This window comes from Maylandia zebra, linkage group LG15 (assembly GCF_041146795.1).
Source record: "Maylandia zebra isolate NMK-2024a linkage group LG15, Mzebra_GT3a, whole genome shotgun sequence".
NCBI lineage: Eukaryota > Metazoa > Chordata > Actinopteri > Cichliformes > Cichlidae > Maylandia > Maylandia zebra.
In genome coordinates this window covers 8432452-8450141 of record NC_135181.1, presented here as the reverse complement: position 1 = coordinate 8450141, position 17690 = coordinate 8432452, and the positions used below count along the sequence as shown (strand labels likewise).

Below are 17690 nucleotides of genomic sequence, written 5' to 3'. Positions count from 1 at the left end.
TAAAGTTAAACTTTTATTGCAAACCAAACATGGTCACGTAAATCTTAAACAATTTTTACAATTTACAGTACATTTAACATTGTTACATACTGTATACATATTTAAGCATACCTTTAGTCATTTTTTGTTGTTGAATATACATTAAAACTAGTACACAGAACTCCAAATATACAAACAAACTTAAATACCGTCAAACTGCATTACAGCAATATTAAAATGGAATGTTCAGTTAAAGTGTCAGCCCGTCCGCGGGCTGCCGTTAACATTACTGCGTGGCAGGTGGAAGACTGGAGGAATGAGGGGGAACTCGGTCGGCGAGCAGCTCTCCCCAAAACATTGCACAACACATCCCTCTTGTCGCCACCTAGCAGCAGCAGTGCGCTCTCTTTCCATCTATCAGCATTGTTGTTTTATGTGCAAAAGAAGACGTGAAACATCATTCGAGTTCTAACATGTCACATGTTAAAGACAGAAGAATTGGATTAACTTAGTGCTACATCTTTCCTCGATAGTGACTTCAACAAAACCAAAAAAAAAATCAGGTGCAGAGCAGATAAAACTCTGATGTTAGTGTCGACACAGTCAAACTCAAATGATGTAAGTTCTGATGGAGAGAAAAAAATATAAAGGCACCTTGTAGAAAAATTAAATTACCCCATCTGTCTCTCTGTAACATTCGGTTTTTAAATAACTCCCTTTTCAAAACACACGGAAAGTACATGAAAAGAAACTAAAGCACCAAAATGAATGTCATCTCCAAGCTACTCATTCGCGCTCAAAAGGTAAGGTCCTCACAGGTGGTAGCAGAAATCTCAAGAGGGAAGGTTCTTTCGCTACAGAGATGAAAATGGAAATCTTCTCTGGGCCTGGTCCGGCCTTCCTCTCTTTGAAAAAGGTGGGAACTTGGACGTGTGCTTGTATCTCGTGGCGTCGGGATCAAGGGGAGCTTTTAAGCTGCCTGTGTGCAAACGACCTCCACTATCAGGAAATAGATGAACAACTGAAGGCTGAAAGGGGACTGCAGGTAGTGAAAGTAAAAGCTTGAGGATCAGAACTCCAACTGGGCATCCTCTTGTGGCAAGCATTCAAGAGTTGCAGAGGATGTGGCAAAGTACACATGTTTAAAGTCTTTGTAGATGCAGAGTTGTCGCGGGGTTAGGTTTCGGAGATGTCCATCATTCTGATGGTAAACATTGAGTGGGGTCACGATGCAAGTCCACGGGCATGCCTCGTTTCATGCCCAATAAGTCTAAACTAGTGTCTATGATAAGTGCCTGTGTTTAAATCCTATAGGTAGGAGTCCATAGATGGGGCATAAGAGAAGCCCACAAAGGCCTCGGCCGCCTCTTTGATGCTGGCTGTGACGAGTGCACTGTCTGGGGAGCAACCGATGGAGCTGGGTACCGGCTCGTCTGTGAACTCCGGATCAAAGTGCCGTAGGTCATTGGGCCCCGTCTGCATGAGAGAGGAAGGAGCAGGGAGACAAGCAGGAATTAGCCAACCTTTAAAATACCTTACCATAGTTGGAAATTTATTAAGTGACGATGTTTCATGCTCTTTAGTTACGTTGTGTAAATACTAAGAGCGGGTACAGTGAAAATTCATAAAGCTGACTTTCTCAGGGCTTAACAGAGTATTAAAAAAGGGGAGCATACCACATTGGGGTTGAAGGGAGGGGTGATCTTCTTTGCATTGAGGTCATCCCAGTTGATGGGGGTGAAGAATATGTGGTTCTTAATTTCAATCTGGAAAAGAAATGACAAAACAATTAAATGATGCTCGTCACCACGTGTGGTGTGTAAACAATCAAATGAGATGGAGACTTACGAAGTCGTCGGAGCAGCCCAGTCTCTTTGTCCGGTCTTTTTGCAGCAGGCCTTCCAGCAGGTGTCTAGCCGAGTTGGAAATGTTGGGTTTCAGCTGCAGTGGCTTGTTCAGGATGTTGTCGTACATCTCTGCTGTGTTGCGGCTGTAGAACGGAGGCTGGTGGCAGAATAAAAGAGGAAATTAGCATAAATGCCTGTAATATTTTCAGTGTTCCAAATAAGACAACAGTAAATATCTAATTTTATTCCAATTTAAAGTAATGTAATATGATTAGAAGTACTCACCAGGCCATACAGCATCTCATAGAGAACAGCTCCTAAACACCACCAGTCTACTGTCCTGTCATACGGCTGCTTGTGCAACACCTCAGGAGCCAAATACTGCAGAGGGAGGAAAAAAAACAAAAGATGATAAGAAATGGTAAGTTAAAACGGTCAGCTATTACAGACAACTGTGAGAAAACCTTAACAGCAGAGCCACACTGAACAGCTTCTCCTTACCTCTGGAGTACCGCAGAAAGTTGATGTTGTCCCATTGGGTTCAATGTTCTCTTTGCAGAGTCCAAAATCTGTGAGAATGATGTGTCCTTGGGAGTCCAGCAGGATGTTTTCTGGTTTCAGGTCTCTGTAGACAATGTTTAGTGAGTGCAGGTATCCCAGTGCGCTGGCGATCTCTGCTGCATAGAACCTGGCTCTGGGCTCGAGGAAGCAGCGCTCTCTCTGCAGGTGGTAGAACAACTGGAACATAGAGGGAAACAGAAAAAAGTGTCTTTGAAACAAGTGCAGAGAGCAGTTTTGTTCCTGATAACTAAACTTGATTACACTGTTAGAATTATATATATAAGTAGGGGTAGGAAATTAATGGATGAAAAAAGACAGAGACAGAAAGGAAACCGGATGGGAGGAAATTAAGAGGCAGGATGGCGACAGCTTAAAAAGTTTGACAAGAGAAGACAGATGAATTGAGGACCAAAGGTGGAGTGAGAGACCGGCAGGATGGAGGGAAAAAGAGAGAAAGGAGAAAAAGAGAGTAAATGCATCCTGCTTCCTGATGAGGCCCATATTTAATCAGCACTGTCTTTGCTCGTCCAACAATCACAGGAAATTAGCTCGATTAGAGGCACACCAAGTCTGAATGGCGCTGCTATTTTTGGCCCACAGTTTTTTCTGCTGTCCCAACCCCCCCCCCCCTCCTCGATGATTTCCTGAGAGGTGTTTCCTTTAGTTTAAAAGAAAAAAAAAACAGAGAGCAGCAGCTTCTATTCTTCTTCTCATGACAGGATATCCCCTCTGTCTGTCTCTGCTCTGTCTCATCTTTGTTTCTGATCTGGAAAGGCATTACTATTCCTTTAAACTCCTCCTCAGTTTACAGGTCACGTCTGGTGCCTCTGTTCCCTTTCGTTTCTTCCTCTATCTCAAAGTTATCCTCTAATTTATTCGACCTTAATTCCAGCATTAAATAGATCAGACTGTCCATCTTTCTACGTGTCAGCAGTTGAGCTAGTAACTCACTTCTCCGCCATTGATGTAGTCCAAGATGAAGTACAGTTTGTCCGCTGTTTGGAAAGAATAGTGCAGGCCCACCAAGAACGGGTGCTTGACATTCTTCAACAGCACATTCCTCTCTGACATAATGTGTTTTTCCTGATTGAAACAAAGAGAGGTGGTTAGGGGGGATGACATGAACACACCTTGCGTGGTATGCTTGCAATTTGTGTGTACGAGTTCAAATTCAAAAACATGTCTGCAAGCACACATACCTCCTTCTTCTTGAGAATGGCCTTCTTCTGTAAGACTTTCACAGCGTAGAAGTTGTCATCCGTGCGATGGCGTGCAAGCAAAACCTTTCCGAAGCTACCCTTGCCGATAACCTTGAGGAAGTGGAAGTCGCTGGGCTTGGCCGAAGGATTGGATGATGGGCCGAGGTTGATCTGTTGGGATGGACTGGGCTGTGAGGGAAGGACAGAGATGATTAAAAAAAGTTGGAGCCATAACATGTATGATAAGCATGAAAACAGAGGATATGCCCGTATATTGCACAATTCATTTTACTTACAGGAGGAGAGGGGTTTGTGTTCATGAGCTCAGGATCCTGAGGAGGACTCAAGTTCAGGATGGACTGAACCTCGGAACTGAAAAACAACAACAACCACACCGAGTTCAAACTTAGTTCATCTCCACACAAATGACCAAAGATTTGCACTAATATGAAAAGACTAACATCATTCCACACATCAAATATTTCTTCAGTGCAGTATAACTAGAATGTTTGGTTGGGTTTCCCAATGTTTCAATCTCCACTCTGAGCGCAGAACAATAATATGAGTCAGATGTGAGTTGATACTCACTGCTTGCAGGCGTAGGAGTTTGTGGCTAGCCTCTGAATGAAGTCGTTCAGACCCATCCTCCTTTGTTTCATAAAAGCTGCAAAACAATGGAAAAAAGAAGACGGATGGAAAGATTATTTACACTGGACTAAAAAGGAAAAAAAGCAACATAGAGATTCCACTAATCATCATCATAAATTAAAATCTTGTTGTTATCCATACCCGTGACTAATGCCACTAGCCCTCTAGACTTCGAGTAAGTCAGCACAGGCTCTTGCGTTTCTGTTATGATCGTCATGATGAGTTAAAAAGCAGCTCCGCGATTCCAGACTGCCAAAAACCAAACTCCATCTAGCCCTGGCACTCGCTTTACATAGGGCTACGAAGAGGGAGGAGCTGTCTCTCTCCACCCCATACGCCACAACACTCCATACCCCCTACTCCACCTCCCGGGTGGGCGTGATCCTTGGTAAACATTTAGCTTTGGTAAGTGAACCAAGAGAAGGCGATCGATCCCGTTTTTCGACAAATCAGCGGTCATTGCGCTCCCAACGCGTCATGGCCGCACATCAGCCGTGCTTGCGTCAAAAACATGGACAAAAGGCAGAAAAAAAGATGTGATTACTACTGTACTCACTGTAAAGTTGGAATGGTATTTGCACATAAGTTTGTGCAATACCATTCCAACTTTAACACCCCCGAGAGTAAGGCGAGAGTCAGGCAGTCTGAACCGACCACGAAATAAACACATTTTCAATCTACACACACAAAAACTGCAAACACAAACCCTATGGGCAAATGAAATCCAGATGTATCCAGTAAACAGCCTAACATATGGTGCCACTTAGTGTTTCAGGCATACAGGATGGACTTTGTCTTACAAATGAGTGCACACTAAAACAGAACTGATCGAGACATTCGTGACTGTTCCACAAGTCCCTGTTTATTTCTGTCATTCCTGCACCGTGTGTATTCGCGCTGAGTGTACAGTAAGGTTCAGTACAAATAATTTGATAGCCTCGTCACGAGGACTATCAAGTTCAATTTTTGGCTGTTCCTCTTTTAAAACCGTCGGGAGTGACGCAGGCTGTCCCGGCACACAAAGGACAAGAGGGAGAGCCTGAGCCGAGGGAGGCCAGATGCCAAGAAAAGCCACTGGTAGTGGAAAAGTACAGAGTGAAACTCCTGTACACAGTCAGTCCAAAGTAAAACAGAGACGAAACAGTGTGTTTTTAACTTGCCAGTAAGAAAAAAGCAAAGTATTAGAATATGAGGGTTGAAAAAATGTGTGTAACAATGCAGAAAATGATTAGTTTTCTGCGCTGGCACACTTGAAGAGCAGACGGGCTCAGTTATACACGGTTATGTAAGGCACCTGGTTCAAGTTCTATCTACACCCCTCCGTGGAATGTGCGTAAGATGATATCTCATGTGAAGGCCAAAAGCACTTAATCGAGACGCCGATCACTGTGCGTGAGGAGAACGGAGACAAACGCACTCTAAGTACCAAAGTGGCGCCGCACAATTTTTGAAACACAAGAAAAATGCATTTTTAAAAGATCTCAATTCCGTAGTTAATATCAAAAGAAAAAAACTGCACTGCAATAAGATTCCACAGAAAACAAACCTTTCAGCTCGGAAGTTTTCATTTTGTCTACCTGCAGCATCACCGGAGCTCAACAAGTTGCAAGAGAGACTTACCAAGCTCTCACCTGCGCTTTTAAAGAGACTCTCTATCAGCAAGACAATTAAATAGATATGAGCATCATAAATCCAGGTCATGGGATTATGGGATGAATGGGAGCCCCCCCCCCCCCACCCCACCCCACATACACCAAGTATGTGTGCCTGTGTTTTCTTCGCAGGACACACTGACACACACAGACATGCACAAACTGTGTTAGAAGCGCTTGCTTTGCATTAGTTAACTATTAAAATACGCATACCTGCGCCGTAAGTGTATAAAAAAAAACCCCACTGCGGATTTGTAGTTTCCTACAAGTGTACGATCCAAATACAACAGCGATTTTTTTTCTTTCTTTCTTTGTAAAACGATTGCCGGTGTTTTCAAAAGTATACTGAGCGTACTTACACGTCAGAGATGTCGTTTTGTCTTTCATGTGGATGCTTCTATATCCCAATCACTACTAGAACAAAGGTTTGGCTCCTCGGCAGGGAGGTAATCGAACTACACCGCATTCCTTTTCTTGAAGACCTTCATCCAGCATTTTTTTTCTTCTTTCTTTAAAAGGGCGGATACGTCCCGCCTCTATTTCCTTCCACTCTCCAAGTTTTGTGTTTCGTTGCATGGTTGCATGACTTTTCTCGAGGGCGGGGGTTTTGCTGCCTTCAAATGCTCCCCTTGAGTTTGCTCGAGTTGTAAGTTAAGCATTTAAACTTTGAACTTTAATTTAAAAATACCCCGTGATCCTGATGATAAGTGGAAAAGGATGAATGGATGAATAAAAGTGTCCACACAAAAATGCACATGTTTATTTCCACCCTACATTGATATGGATTTAAGGGTAAGGCTAATATTAAGTATGAGCTAATAATCCTCATCATCCATCTGTATTGTATACTTGGGATTGTACTTCCCTGTGACAGCATTACGAAGCTGGGTTATAGTTAAAGGCTAAGTGTAGAAGAAGAATAACATTTCCCCCTTTAAAAAAAAGTTCATTTTCACATCCAGTGTTTTTCCACCAGCCACCCGAGGTTCACACGCTGCGCTCAGAATTAAAAAAGATGCAGAAATTCACAGAGTTGGCAAGTTGGCCGTTGCCAGTGTTTGGGCCTTTAATTAACCTGTCTATTGATGAAATGCTTTCTCATTATCCTGAGTACTTTTATCTACCTGATATGTTCTTACGGTAGTGTCTTTCATGAATTTTCCCATATTTCTTTTTCTTTGGGAGTCTTTGGGAGTGAGTGAGATAAGGCATCTCAGTGATAAGTGAAAGGAAGCAGGGGAGGTGAGGATACAAATGACAAGGCAGTGATCATTTATTGCAGTTCTGCACGAACTCTGACGTAAACTGCGCCTTTTTCAAAAAAAAAGTTGTGCAATGCAGTTTATGTTGTTTTTATCTTAATTTTTTGTGGGTATTTATTAACAGTGCCTTGGCACACCTGTGTCAGGAGCAACAGGAGCAATGCCGAGTTCTTATCGATTAATGAGCTAAACCTTGGAGCCTGAATATGTCTGCTTTTCATGAAATTATTTAGCCTTGGTCTATTCTGAGAAGCCGTTTTCTCTTTTTTGATCAGCTGCAAGCATCAACATTTATATAGTCGGTTAAAAACAGATTACATAAAAGTTATAAATTCCTTTGCATGTTATGACATGACAACTCTGTACTTGTTGGAGAAACACTTGTTGGCAAGCGCAGCTGTAAGATGTTTCTTGTGGTTGCACACCAGGTTTGCACATGTTACTAGGGGGGATTTTGGACCACTCCTCTTTACAGAAACTCTATAAAACCTTTCAGTTTCAATTGTCATGTTGGAAAATCCACCTTCAGTGTTCTCTCTAAGGGAAGGAGGTTCTCTGCCAAGATTTGATGGTGCATGGACCCTCAGTGCCAAGAAGTCGTCCTGTACCCTTAGCAGAAAAACAGCCCAAAGCATAATGTCTCCACCTCCATGCTTGACTGTGGAGATGTTCTGTGGAGATGTTCTTTGGGACATGCTCAGCATTTCTGACATAGCAGGTCGAGTTGAAGCCAAAGAGCTCCATTTTGGTTTCATCTGACCACACTTTCTTCCTTGCCTCTCTGAATCATTTAGACGTTCAGTGGCAAACTTAAGGGTCTGTACATATGCTTCTATTACATCGTAGCGTGTTACCACTCGTGTCCTTGGTGACTGTTGTCCCATCTGCCTTCAGATCATTAACAAGCTCCTCCCGTGTAGCTTGCAAAGCAGTTTATAACTTTTATGTAATGTGTTTTTTATATCTGGATTTTTAGTTGACGTTCTTTCTCTCTCCATTAAAATGAAACTTCCATAAAAATTAAAGACTGTTCACGTCTTTGTATGTGAGCAAACTCAAATTCAGCAGGGGATCAAATAATTATTTCCCCCAGAGTCTGATTGATATGTTGGCTATTAGGAATCTGCACACTGTAGTTTTGCTCACGGGCACTTATAAAACTACCCTGCCAGTCTTGGTGTTCTGAATCGAACTTTCTAGTCTCACACTCAAAGATGAGAATTGTGCAGAGTCAGGTTGTTTCCATGGGTGACTCTGCAGTTTTTTAAATACAGCCTCAACTTTTTACTGCTGTCTCTTCTTCTCCCTTAAGTCAGGGCAAAATCTATTATTAATCTGCCCACCACAGCCACCTGATTCACATACTCACACATACACATAACGCTGAGCTGGAGGGCAAAACAAACCTGCAGGGAGTCTGAAAGGACATGCAAGCACCCACAAGCCTGAAGAGAGACCCACAGAGCACCCTTTCTAAAAAAGGGAGAAAGGGCACAAGAGTACTTGGAAGCACATCCTAAATTTGCTCCACATGCCCGTCCTCACTGCACCACCAAGAACTGAGTGAAAGATATTTATTACTGAGGCAGTGCAAGGTGCTGTGTGGTAGTGACATCCTTCAATGGGCATTTAATCTACGATTCTGCGTGACACTTCAGCAACACTCCGCGTGGGATTAAAACTGACATCTTTTATCAACATTCAGAAAATTCAGAAATGCCACACAAGTTGAAGCATCTAATATTTCTTCCTTCAAAAAATAGCAAGATGACAGGAAAATGACATACCAAGAGAGAGCTACTGTAGTGCTGAACTTGAAAAATTAGTCTTTAGCAGAATGACTTGCATTTTGTCCTCAGAGGAATGGCTGAAAATATAGCCATTTCTGCACTGAGGGAGAAGATTTAAAAAGATGACGATGAAGACGAAGAAGAAGACGCTGCCTTACCTTCGTCAGGGTGTAAGCATTGATCTTCACTCTGCACTTGTTTGGTCATAGCCAAGAGTCGAATGAAATGAGAGCAAAGTGTTGAGCGAAGATCAGAAGAGAGGAAGAAATTGGAGCGAGGGAGCGGCTGTAACAAAGGTTCTCTCAGTGTTTTTCCTATCTGGCCTGCTTTCGCCTCAGGATTCGCAGGCTGCTCCAAGCTCAGGCCTGAACAAGAGGAGGCTCCCACAATACTCACGCTGTGTGTTTGCTGCCTATGTGTGTGAGACACTAGTATGTTATGTAACCCGTGAGTGGCACTGCCATCAATGCCAAAGAAATAACTGACTCACACAGAGACCCTGTGAGCCATGAAAGGACAGGATGGGGTTGACTTGGTGCAGGATATTAGAGTTGTAGTATACATGGAAACACAATCCTGCTGCCTCATCCCACCCACCTTTAGCATAGCCACACATACACAAAGACCGGCATATGCCCATTTTCATCCTGTTTCCGGCATCTGGCATCCGTTTATTAAATACGCTCATCTCTTTCAGCCTCTCATCCGTCCATGTCCTAATGTCCACTCTTTGTGTGTCGAGGATGGTGAGGGTGCTTGTGAGTAAAGCTGATCTGGTGATGAATGTGAATGAGCCTTGGCGATGAGGAACCAAATGACACTGTTATATAAAGTCCTCGGCTGTTCACAGAGGACAGCTAGGCTTTTATTTTGGACATGGAGGACTGTCAGATGGCCCGCTTGACTATCAATATCGATACCGCATCCTTTGCTTCCCGGTTTGATCTTTGCTTTGATGGACATGTCCACTGGGTCACCTGTGGCATTTGAGGCGTATATGTTTGGCCCTGAAGTTTCCTAATCACTTCCTTGAAGTAAAATGGCAAGTCACTCAATCACCAAAAATTCCCATTTCCTTGAAATGTTTATGTAACTCCAGGAAGACACTCATGATAGTGTCAGAGATGGCATAGCGTTTTACTAGAAAACTGTTACATCACTGTTACATTTTTATTTTTATCTGTGATTAGTAGCTTAGCTGAGAAAAGTGGAGCAAGCTAATCTCGACCTATATATATTTCTATTAAAGGTCTTATTATTAATTTTTAAGGTGTAATACAAATTAATGTGTTCAGACTTTCTTCTCAGTCCTGTGATATCACTTTGGATTTGCAGTGTTATTATGGAATTGTATGTTATATTACGAATTATATGCATATATTTGTGTTGTATTTGCAAATATGTGCGTGCTGTGTGTAGGCGTGAGCAGCATGTTTGTGTGTTAAGCGCTGAAAGGCAGGTTGACACAGGTAAATGATGCGTCATACACGCAGGGAAAAAAAAGAGTAAATAATAGCTTTAAAACAGACCTTTTGATAATATTGTACATCAGAACAAAAGGAAAATTTGAGAACACGCACCCCCGCATGCACACACTCAAATCCAGGCTTAGCAATTAACATGTTATATAAACCTGCTGCCACAGGGAAAAGCACCATAAGTCAATGTGTACATGCTGATTTATAGCACTAGCATATTTGTGTTTCCAGTAAGGGTTTCTTTTGCAAGTAGTGTTGGTTACATAAGACTGCCCTTATTGAGAGGAGTAAAAAAATAACACAGGCATGGTTTCCTCTGTAAAAATTAGCCAGTCAGATCCCTGCTCCCTATAATTATTATTATTACTGGAGCAATCCCTCAGTCTTTGTCTCTCTGCACCGCTTCATGTGTCACATACATCGGTGCATCACTGTAAACGACTCATATGTGACGGTCCTCAACTTCTAAGTACTCCAAAAGCCACTAATTGCTCAATGTGGATCGACAGGATGTAGCAGCATGACAGCGGAGGCCACAGGAACAGCTTGTCACCATCTCCGCTAATTGCTTGGATTTCTATCCATCCGCTGAAAACTCCCATTATTAACAGGCACACTACTGCCAGCCAAAAAAAACAAAAAACAAACCAGAATACGGTTCTTGTCACATTTCTTACCTGCAGATCTGCAGCACAGTTGCTGCAGTAGTACAGAATGCAAGTTTACTTCAGGACTGTGCTTAAGCTCAAACAGGCACTTAAACTTCAGATTTAAAATGTTTTGCCGACTATGAAATACCTTTCTCTTGTAAAGGAAAATATATTTTTTTAGCTATAAAAGCACTGAATTTTACGAGGTTTTGTACAGGCCTTGATAAGCAACTATCACACCGCTGTTATCGATTGCAAATTTATCATATTAATTGTTAACTGATCATTTGAAAACCCTTTTTTAAACTATGTGAGCATAACTCTAGTTAAGTGTCTGGTTCATCAGCCTCCACACATTTGAGAACACTTTCAAAATGGCTAGTCATTTTTCTAAAACTCCAAAGTTGTTGGTTACTCCAATGCAAAGCAATCTAAAATCTCAATACGAGAGTGTGTACTACTCCCTTCACAGAGCAGCCCAACTGCCTCAAACCACAGCAGAAAGATAAGCTGCATCAATGAGCAATTGGACAAGAAGAAACAGACCTCTAACAGGTCCTCCGATGACAAAAGTCAGATTTGTGTAGGGTGTAGTACACGCCATTGTACTGCACCTTTAATTCTTAGAACAAAAATATTTGTTCTAAATATTTTGGGCACTACAAATGCTTATGAATGAGAACATTTCTGTATAGATAAAGTTTATATGATAAGCTTTTTGCAAATGACGCACTTTGATTGTCGTCTAATCACTGGAAGGTCACTGGTTCAAATCTTAGCTGCTCCAACAAGTCAAAGTCAAGCAAGGATACAGCCCAAAGAAACAGAGCCTTGAGCTGCCCCTGATGCATTCATCAGTGTGTTTTTGTGAATGTTAGACGAGACATACAAAAAAGTACGTATAGAATTGTTAAAATGAGCTCAACCTTAGCCATTAAAAGCTTATTTCTGCAGTAATAATAAACAACAATATAGTAACAGTCATATAACACTGGTATTTAAATGCAATATGGTTCTTCTTGTGGTTCTTTATAGCACTAAGTGACATTTACGTATTACTTAAAATTTCACTTTCTACACAGTTAATGATAGTACAAGCAAATAATTTAATTGGAAACAGATAGCTCCTAAAGATTCTGTACAATTCCAGTGCAAAGCAGGAAATGCTAAATGTTGCCTTTCATCTGATATTTATTACTTAGAATTAATAAACTGAATTTGCAAAGAGGGAGGAAAGTGGTTCGTGGGAACGCACACACAGAGACACACACGGACATACTCGGTGGAGCCTATGCTTTGGCTATTGTGTTAATTGACAGCCACTGAAAGAAGATAGGCAGTGTGTGCCAAAACATGTCACGCATACAGCCTATGCACTTTGTACTGGAGCTTGATTTGTGGCACAACTGTGAAGCATGATGGAAAATTAAAGTACAGTCACTTACTGTCATTTTGGCCATAAACCAAGGTAGACTTTCACCCAACTGTACACATGTAAGCAACAAGCGCCCGAGAGGTTGTAAACAGAAAAGGTCACTGCATTGTGTGCATAATGATCGGTCCTGAGGATTGCCTCTGTAACTACTGCTTTGCAAGTTTCCACAAAACAAATAAGTAATCTTGGTTTCTGAACAACAGTTATTATCCCAGGAGTTTAGAGGGTGGATCAGAGGGCAAAGTGGTGAGGTAAGGTGAAGTCACAACCTCATTAGGTTTGGACTAAGACGCAACAACAAACAAGTAGAGCAAAATGAAGATTACTTTGGACTTACAGAAAAAAATAAACGTCACTGGCGACAATAAAGAGAAATGAGCTGGGACTGCTGGAGTGGGATGGTGGAAAGAAACAACAGAGGAATACGAGTTTGTGATGTGGAGTCACAGTAGGAAAGCAGAGGGAAAGAAGGAGGAGGCAGGAAATGGAAGAATACAAAACAACAGGCTTAGTTGCTGGTTACTTACTGCTGTCACCAGGGCAACAGTAGCTGTCTGGGTCTGACTCATTGTGGTAGTACAGGTCCATAGCCTGGGGGGAAAATATGGCACCACTTAGAAAAAGCAAGTCAAATACTCAAGAGAAACAAATATAAAAGTAAGATTGTTCTTGTTATTTTAGTTGGTGTTTTAAAATCCATTTTATGGCATACATCTAAATACACTAAAGGAACAGCTATATACTGTAAAATAATATCTATGTACAGTAGAATAACACCCAAGTACAACAAAATAACATCTATCTACAGTGAAATAATCCATATCAAGACAAATTCGATTCATTGCTAGTTGATTAAAAGGTCAAAATCCATTCCTTCCCTTTAGTCGATGCTTTTTTGCTTGATTTGCTAGAATAAAATATAAAGGGGGGAAAATGCAATAAAATAAAGCTAAGCTGTTTTGAAATCATCAGTCTAAGTTGATATTCTTAACTATATAAATGGTGACTATATGAGGTGTGACCTTTTTGACTGCTGGCATTTTAAAGCACGCTGGTTTTCTCCCACACTGATTTAGGCCTTCATTCCAGCTAGCTCCCCTCGACATGTCTTATTAAGGCTGGATTCCCAGTGTGAGACTTCACTGATTCTCTTGGTTTCCTGTTCTAAAAAGTGGTTGGATCGCTTGCTTTAAACGACAGTATAACAGCATCATTGTTCTTCAGTCAGACAGAATGCCAAAATGAAACTCATCTCGTTCAGTTGGGCCAAAGACATTTACAGGATACAAGAGTTGCTGCAGGAAGACTGCAGGGAGAAAAAAGTGCCTCTGAAGCTGATATACTATGCTACATATTGATACATAGAATTTAATTGTTAATGATACTTTGGTGTCTAAATAGCATTTTATTGTTGAGGTAAGATGAGCTAGTCAACTTACAAACTGGAGCTTACATTTGCTTCTAAAAGAGCAATGCACACAGGAAGGGGCTGGGATGACTAGGCAAAAGTAATCACTGTGGATGGGTACACAGTTCTCATACTCTCAAAGGGTACCAATGGGAGTAAAGTATCCACTAACTGACCTACGACTAGGTGTGAAGCAAAATGCAGGGTTTATATAATGGATTATGCATTATATAGCTACGGGGCTTAGTTAATAAATGTCTAATATGCTTTCCAACCTATAATTTATCAATCACATGTATCCTTTGCTTCCATTGAAAGCCACTTTAATTTTTGACTCAAAGCTGAGTTGTATTTACCTCAATATCTGACCATTTCTTCTTCTAAATGATTATTTAACCTGTTCAATTACCCAGGTCTTTCAGTTTCATTGAGTTTTGATGGTCTTTGGTCATCACACCACTTCTAGTCTCTTCCTGTGTGCATGGCTCTTTATAAGTAAGCTTTCATAGAATTTTCTCTATTATTTATTTGGATTTCTGTGAATCTGTTGCTTAAAACAAAAATAGCTAACAACTTGAATGTGGAAATGACTCTTTAATAAATTTGCTTAAAACTCATCTATATTCCAAACATGAAAAATGGGCCCTGACTAGACCAGGCAACAGACTAGAAAGACTAGATTGATAACTATAAAAGGAAAAATGTATTTTTAATGCAAAACCTTTATCTGGGAAGCATAAATAAATGTAATGGAGTCAACATATCCGCATCTGAAGTTGGATGTCTTTTACTTTGTCAAAACATTTCTCTGCATGTGACAGGCAGAAATGACTCACACATACGAGTGTAAACACACAAGTCCCAATAGTAGCTTCTTAAGCTTGTCCCACTTTTTCTTTTTCCACATACAACATAACCGGCAGCTGTCACAGGACCGGCAGCATTTGCATCTCAGGGCATTCCCATCAAAGTGCACTGCCTTGTCAGATATTAGTTTTCAATGATGTTGCCGTCTGTCATCAACTTTTCAAAGTGGCTCCTGGTAAACACAATCTTAGCCTACTTTGTTGTTCCACATTGCAGCACGGAAAACTTAGTAGTCTCCCATGAGTGTTTTTTCAAGATCGAAACAAGCCGAGGGATAAGGATGTGTGTGCGTGTGCCTGTGTGTCTGCACAAAAGTTATTCCAATCCCATCAGTTTGTTCACTCATTCAGAGGCAAAGCTTTGAGCAGTTTGCCTGTCACATCAGTCATTTAACCTCTAAGTCTTTATATAGCTGACAGTTGCTGCATCTTTCCATCGTTCCTCTCAGACACGAATACTGTAAACAAATATATGACTCACTGTTCATATCCCCTCATACTGTCAACATCTTTCTCTACAGTCTACAATCGCTTCACCATTCATGCTCCTTTCTCATTTCTCCTTGGATTTACACTTGCATCTGTCTTTCTGCCTTCCCCGTTAACCCCCTCCTGACTAACTTTCCTTTTCTTCAGGTTGTTTATTGATTCAGCGAAGGTCTGATGGAGATGTATCCATAGCGATGGTGAATCTGGGGTTTCTGTTCATTAATATTTCATCATATTTTCCAAAAGAAGACCAGTGTGGCTTGTTGAAGCAGAGAGAACAAGGTTGAAGAATTTATTTAATTTTATTTTTTTCTGTGTTGGGATCAAGGGGAGGTAGCGGTCTGTGTAACTTGACAGTGAATCATCGGATGAGGCACATTTAACAGCAAAAAAAGAAAAGAAGCATTTCGACTTTTACCAACAAAGGACTGAGGAACTCTGATCTGGGTTCGTTTTAGCAAAAGAAAGATATAAAAAATAGAGTTACTCACAGAACTTCATTTATACCAACAGAAAAAAAATCTTGTCATCCTTTCTTAAACTTAACAGCTTACCGCTACCATAGCTAGGTAAAACCAGTAAACTGTTAATTATTTATTAAGCTGGCAGATAAGAACTTGAGTTCCCTGAATAATTTTGGGCAGTAGGAATGTGGCATGCCCTATTATCCAAGGGGAGAGAGGCAAATATTAAACCATGTTAACTTGTTATACATTTACCTCAGTAGCAACATTTTGAAGCAGGTGAATGACACTTTCATTACATAAAGACGAAGAATGGCGAAGAGGTAATAAAAACTGGTAAGCACTTATCTGGTAAAGGTCCTTAACGCTGCTACAAAGGTGAACTCTACTCTGAATACAAAAGGGAGGCTCAGCAATGCAACTAGTGTGCCCATCAGCATTTTGCACTACAGAGAGTAGGAGTCAAATGATCCATAATAAAACTGTAGGTGCCGTGGAAAACAGATCTTCATGTAGAGAATTATCTTCTAAAATCATGTCAACATTCACGGAAAACACACTGCACCACAGAAAAAAGAAAATGAGCTGAAATTAATGTTTGGGGAGGATTTGACAGAGACCTTTAGAAATCCTGCAAAATACCACAAAGACTTCCATTGCCTACTTTATGGGAGCACTGTAGCAGTAACTACTCCTACTGCCTGGTGGTGCATTTATTTAATCAGTCTTTTCACATATAACATATAGATTTGAAATGTTTTATTTCCACATACAGGTATTATAGATATTATATAACAACGGTTTTGGTAATGATTTCTTTGGAGATTTCCTTAATTTTCCTGCTTAATACACCTGGAATTCCCATCACTCTTGGATCCACTGTTTATCTCAACAAGTTAGCATTTGATGCAATAATCTGAGTAGCTGTAGAATAAACTTGCCTGTGTACGCTGGCGTGGCTGCCAGGTGTCCTCTAGGGCGTAGCTGATGTAGGGCCCGCTGCAAATAGAACACTCCAGCATGACGGGGCTGGCCAAGAGGGGTGAGGCGTGAATCCCCCAGGATGAGCAGCCACACAGGTGGAGGTCGGGCTCTGCTTCCTTCTGCTTGCCTGTACCGTCACCATGATGGCGAGCCAGCATTTTCCACTTCCTAACCTGAAAATTTAGAGAAGTCGTGTTCTTTCATTAGCCAATAAAGTTTCAAACAGAATAATATCCAAGACTAATAGAACTTTATTGATACGCTGGTTATAGCAGTAAAAAACCTGGATAGTTTTACAGTATGACACATTTACCGGTCAAGGCAGTTTAACCAATTTACTAGTTAAATTATGCCTCAAATTATGTGTTTAAAAAAATTGTGAGTGACATTTTTAAATTTGATGGATTAAACTGTACTGGGTTTGATCCATTCATGAATCAAATAACTGAGACTCGGATTTGCTTTGCACTGGATAAACTGAGTGAGTCAGGCTCAGTCTTAGCAGTAATCTTCTCTCTTGTGACAGCTGCACAGTGACACATGCTCCAGAGGACAATTTCTCCACAAACATCCTCTTCTCAATCACTACTTAGTGAGTGGCCAGCAACACTGCCAGAACACATATCAGAAACAGAAATAATTTAAGAGCTCTGTCACACACACATATAAAAGTGAGAGGAGGTCTGGGAGAGAAATATATCACACATGTGACAGTGTAAACTAAAGTCAAGGTGCAAATATTTCTTGAGGAAGCCAAATCACACTGATATATGTGCCAGTGACCTAGAAAAGCTCTTATGTAAGGGAAATGTTGCCCTTGGCATGCAGAGTAGACATGTTCAGTGACTGGAGCCATTTCAAATGAATCTTATCAAGGCCTCTATCGGCGGTCACTGCTCTGCTCACCCAACATTACAGTTGCATAGGAGTGCATGAAGAAATACAGTGTGTGAGTGACGTTGCATGTGAGCATATTTG

At 41.1% G+C, this 17690-nt stretch overlaps 1 protein-coding gene across 5 annotated transcripts in view; it reads right to left on the bottom strand.

The window, feature by feature from the left end:
• Positions 1-17690, bottom strand: part of sgk1 (serum/glucocorticoid regulated kinase 1) — a 35614-nt gene continuing 17924 nt past the window's right edge. The window contains exons 4-14 of one of the 5 annotated variants that reach the window (XM_004541936.5): positions 16670-16885; positions 13029-13092; positions 4175-4250; positions 3883-3958; positions 3587-3775; positions 3339-3470; positions 2328-2564; positions 2112-2207; positions 1828-1983; positions 1656-1745; positions 1-1455 (exon numbers count right to left, since the gene is read on the bottom strand). In XM_004541936.5, coding sequence (XP_004541993.3) covers positions 1288-1455; positions 1656-1745; positions 1828-1983; positions 2112-2207; positions 2328-2564; positions 3339-3470; positions 3587-3775; positions 3883-3958; positions 4175-4250; positions 13029-13092; positions 16670-16885 — 1500 coding nt within the window. In that variant the 3' untranslated portion in view covers positions 1-1287. Of the gene's footprint in view, positions 1456-1655; positions 1746-1827; positions 1984-2111; positions 2208-2327; positions 2565-3338; positions 3471-3586; positions 3776-3882; positions 3959-4174; positions 4251-4375; positions 5750-5780; positions 5903-6245; positions 9011-9096; positions 9296-13028; positions 13093-16669; positions 16886-17690 lie in introns of those variants that run through there. The other 4 variants (XM_012916577.4, XM_012916578.5, XM_012916579.5 and 1 more) reach the window with 4 other exon arrangements.